General features: G+C 24.2%; 2 protein-coding genes across 4 annotated transcripts in view; one reads left to right on the plus strand and one right to left on the minus strand.

Moving 5' to 3' along the window:
• Positions 1-2,770, plus strand: part of LOC145186954 (uncharacterized) — a 3,822-nt gene extending 1,052 nt beyond the window's left edge. Inside the window, exons 3-9 of one of the 3 annotated variants that reach the window (XM_090087954.1) lie at positions 80-289; positions 578-654; positions 850-1,052; positions 1,161-1,487; positions 1,584-1,742; positions 1,914-2,106; positions 2,417-2,770. In XM_090087954.1, coding sequence (XP_089944080.1) covers positions 80-289; positions 578-654; positions 850-1,052; positions 1,161-1,487; positions 1,584-1,742; positions 1,914-2,106; positions 2,417-2,724 — 1,477 coding nt within the window. In that variant the 3' untranslated portion in view covers positions 2,725-2,770. Of the gene's footprint in view, positions 1-79; positions 290-340; positions 362-577; positions 655-849; positions 1,053-1,160; positions 1,488-1,583; positions 1,743-1,913; positions 2,107-2,416 lie in introns of those variants that run through there. The other 2 variants (XM_090087955.1, XM_090087953.1) reach the window with 2 other exon arrangements.
• LOC149888907 (uncharacterized) overlaps positions 1-5,000 on the minus strand; it is a 280,117-nt gene that overhangs the window by 126,703 nt on the left and 148,414 nt on the right. The gene's annotated exons all lie outside the window — the stretch shown is intronic.

The following is a 5,000-nucleotide window of genomic DNA, read 5'->3' on the forward strand; positions in this document are numbered from 1 at the left end:
TCCTACTAATTTATATATATATATATATATATATATATATATATATATATATATATATATATATATATTGTTTTTACAGGTGGCTTAAGACTTATAATATATGCACTGCATCAAATGCGTCACAAAGAGTAGTTGCTGAAAATTGGTCAGGCAATGAAGTTATTGTTGAAAATGCTCCTTTCTTTTTCGAAAAAGATGAGAAAGATAAGTTAGAAATTAAGGAAGTTCCTTGGGGTTATATTTCTGATTTACCCAAACATATATTTAGACATCTAGAAGAGTTAGAGAAGTAAGATATTTTAGAATTACAGAAAGATAATAAATAATCATATTAAGAAGCGCTACAAATAATGAAATATAAGTATGTTAATAAATTATGATGTAAATATATATATATATATATATATATATATATATATATATATATATATATATATATATATATATATATATATATATGTATATATATATATATATATATATATATATATATATATATATACTGTAAAATTTACATGTTAGATATATATATATATATATATATATATATATATAATGTTTGTGTACATACTTATAGGGATAATAGTATCAGAGTATTTATTTTTGGAGATTATGAATTCCTTTGTTCACTGTATGGAATTTCCGGAGCCTCAGGTGAGCAGTTTCATTACTTTTATCTTAATTTTTTTAATTATGTATTTCAGGACAGGATTTCAAGACAAAATAAACTTAAGTTGGGTAGGTCTTTAAAACTGCCCAGGAGGCTGATAATGTCTGACCACTAAATCCTGCTTTGTTCATTCACCTCACCAAAATAGGATTAGTATTTAATAGTTGGTAGTTTTTTAGGTAAACATTGTTGTTTATTCTGTTACGCAACCACAAATGAAATGAAGGTTTGCAAAAAAGAAAGAACAGGCATAGAATCTCGTACCTTGGAAAATCTGCAAGCTGATTTTGAAAGATTTATGAAAGATGGTGGCATTAAGAAAAAGGCCAAGTTTTATAATAATGTTATAGCAGAGCCTATCCTGAGAATACCTTTAAACCAGGTTAGTTTTTGTTTTACATTTTGTTAATATTTAATCCATAGTTTTTTCCCATAGAATCACATTGACTATATTTAAATAATAAATTTATTTTGTTCTCTGCATAATTAGGTGTCTTTACCAAGTCTGCATATTGCTCTTGGTGTTTATCTCAAGTTTTTTAACATGTTTGAGGAAGAAGCCCATGAAGTGGACATTATGATGGCAGCATCATTAAAAAATAAAAATTGTCTTTTATCTCAACCGTATCAAGACTATATTTTAAAACAACAAAAAATTTTGAATCTAAAAAGGTGCATTGATAAACTAGATGACCAAATCCAGCTGGTTAATGATACTGTAGCTATAGCCATATTGAATAATGAAGATTGTGTAGAAAATATTCAGTCACTTTACATCCCTCAACTCAATTTGCTAAACGAAACAAAAATGGAAAAAGTAAAAATTGTTATAAAATTTAATAAATATAACTTTGTGAAAATAAGATTGTTTTATGTTATTTTTGACATGCGGATAAAAAACATGTTTTTTTAGGTTAGAGAGTGTAATGGTTTGAAAAACGAACTGATTTTTAAGAAAAGTGAGGGACCATGCATTCAACAGATTGAGTTGATTTTGCAAAAACTCAAGGTACAGCGACAAGCATATCATGGGAAAAGTTTTATAGGAAACCATGTACATAAAATGCTAAAAGTAAATATGTGCTATATGTTTTACATATAATATTTTATATTTTTATATATAATATATATTTAATAATTATTATAATAATAATGATGATGACGGTGATAGTGCTGATGATAAAATAATAGTGATAATTATAAGCTGAAAGTACCAAGTAATGTATCATTTGTGTATTTTCAGAAAAAATCTATATTAGAGCTTTGTAATTCTGTTCCGCTTCTTGTTTATAACAATGGATTGTCTGGAACAACTGTTCATGAAAAATCAGTTGAAATCAGTAGCAAGTATAAACAACTTTTCAATAAGCTTTCCAATTGTTATAGCATATTTTCTTCAAAAAGTACTATGACAATAATTGAATTAACACAACTAGGTATGTTTTATGTAATAGTTTTGTAAATAAAATAGTTACTATTTTAAATAATTATTTTGTATTTGTTTTACATTGTAGTGCCTCTTTATTGCTTGTTTTATTGTATTGCATTAAATTTTTCTCACATAAACGTAAAAATCTAATTATGTAATAATTAATAGCTATATTTTAAATTTTATGGTATAGTTGACAACTATAAACTAAATTGCAAAAACCTAAACAATAAATTATATAATAAGAATAAAGACATAATATAATGTAATTTTTTTTCTTCTGCTTAAGCATTTGATAACTGTGTTTTTGTATACAGAAACATATGTTGATGATTTAATGCAATTTTATCATGCCAAATGGCCTCAGGGTTCAATGCCACCTAAGTTGCACATGATGGAAGATCATGCGATACCATTCTTACAAAAATGGGGTGCTGGCTTTGGATTCTATGGTGAACAAGGAGGTGAATCAATTCATCATGAGTTCAACAAATTAAAGATAATATATCAATCTATTCCTTCACCAACAATGCGATTAAAAAGCATCCTTAAATCGCACCATCTAAAAACTAATCCTAAAAATAGAGCGCTGAGACCTAAAATTAAAAAAAGAAAAAGGAAATGATATCTGTGTTACATTTTAAAAATTATATGTCAATAAAAAAAAGTCAAAAAAGAAAATGTAAATAATTTAAAATTGATATTTATTTTTGACTTTATATAAAAAAAAATAAGGTTTTATTTATTTCAGAAAACTTTTTTATTTGAATTATTTTTATGTATATATAGCAAATATAAAAAGTTGAAAAAAGAAAATATAAATAATTTAAAAGAGGTATTTATTTATAAATTTATATAAAGAAAGAATTTTTTACATTGCAGAAAGCTATATTTTTAAGAAATGACACCTCATTTCTTATGGGTATTATTCTTGTTTTTATCAACATAAAAAAAAATTATATTTTGTTAAAATAGTTACTAATAAGAGGATATAAAGTAATAGGATTAAATGTAAATATGCTACAAATAAATTAAGCAAGGTAGTTATGTTAGTTTTTAAATAAATGTAACAAATTTATTATCATTCAAAATTTCTTAAACTAAAAGTTGAGTAATATGAGAATATTATGTATCCAAAATAGTAAAAATTTCCAAATAATTATATCCATTGTATATTGCTGATAAACACCATAAAAGTATAAGGTAATTCAAAGAACTTACCGATAACAAAAAATTAACTGTATTTTTATCCTCAATTGTCAAATCCAATTGATTGTAATCCAAGAAAGTTAAATACCATATTCTTTATTTTTCATATTTCAAAGAATTTTTTCAAATTTGTGTCAATGAATCAAAAATCAATCAACATCTCAATTGATTTTGTATCTATCAACACAACAAAATGTACATACAATAAACCATGTTACTTCCATCTAAAAGAGAAGAAAAACACACACATATATATAAATATATAAATTAGTAAAAACTCTTATTAAATTTTTTTCTTCACAGAAGAAAAAAATTATATAAGCATTTTTGCTAATTTATTATTGCTCTGTTCTTTAATAACATTGAGCACTCTATTTGTAGAATACACTAACATAATTTATATATAAAAATATATATATATTTATGTATATATATATATATATATATATATATATATATATATATATATATATATATATATATATATATATATATATATATATATATATATATATATATATATATATATTTTGTTAGATCAACTTAAAGTGGCCTTCTAAGTAGTAAAAATTTAGCTTAAAGTGGACTTTTACTTAAAGTGGACTTTTTAAAGGCCACTTTACGTTTTAGAGAAATTTTTAGACAAAGCTATTGTTATAAAGAAGCCAATAACCAGTTTTCTAATTAGAATATGATTTATTCGAAAATTGGCGGATAGAAGGTTTAGCTTTAATAACATAATTTTGAGTTTCAGCATTCGCTTTTTTTCCCATGTATATTTAGTCATTGTACAAAACATCGCTTAAAGTGGATTTACATTTTGAGAAGCGTTTAAATGGATAAAATTTAAAAGTATTTAATAAAATTTTTTTTCTTCTATGAAACATCATACACCTGATACTAATAGAACTTATAAAGATTATTAAATCTCAATTCCTAAAGATATATGATAAAAAATGTTATTAATGAGGTCGTTAATGCATAGGTTTTGTTCAGAAAAAAAATTTCGTAAAGTTGTCTATTTTTAATCAAAAGAAATTATTTACTGAGTTTATTTAAAAGATATTTTTCTGTAAAGTATATTAAAGAGGTTTTTAAACTCATTTTTCAAGCTATACTTAGCATATATATTTAAGTCCACTTTAGGCGCGGTTTCAAACATGTTTAAAATAAGTCCACTTTAGGCGAAGTTTTGAACGTTTCAAATAAGTCCACTTTAAATGAAGTTTTAAACATGGTTCAGTTAGTCGTTTTAAATGATGTTCTGAGTCTAAACTATTCAATCTAACATAACTAAAATAATATAAAAAATGATCCTTATTCGGTATTTGACATACAAATGATTTCACAAGAAAGAATTAGCAGTTTATTTACAATTTCTCTAACTGACTTACTATAACATAATTTCTTGGCTTTTGAATTCTAGAATTCAAACAAAAAGAACTAACAATGTACAGGTATCATTGACGTTGAAAACCGGCATTGTAAGTGGATCAAGATTAAAAAACTCCAGACAGTTAAGTTTGTTAAAACCTCCTACGTCATTTTTGCAAATAAACAAATGATAACATCTATAAGTAGAAAGAATAATTTAATCTGCACCATCGGATACTCTTGTGAGAAATATTTGAAATGTTATTAAAATGAAATGACCTTAAACAAAATTGTATTTACAAAATAACATTAAAAATA

Source organism: Hydra viridissima, unplaced genomic scaffold, assembly GCF_058129835.1.
Source record: "Hydra viridissima isolate aposymbiotic clone 2 unplaced genomic scaffold, HvirCarnegie_v1 scaffold_5, whole genome shotgun sequence".
Lineage (NCBI taxonomy): Eukaryota > Metazoa > Cnidaria > Hydrozoa > Anthoathecata > Hydridae > Hydra > Hydra viridissima.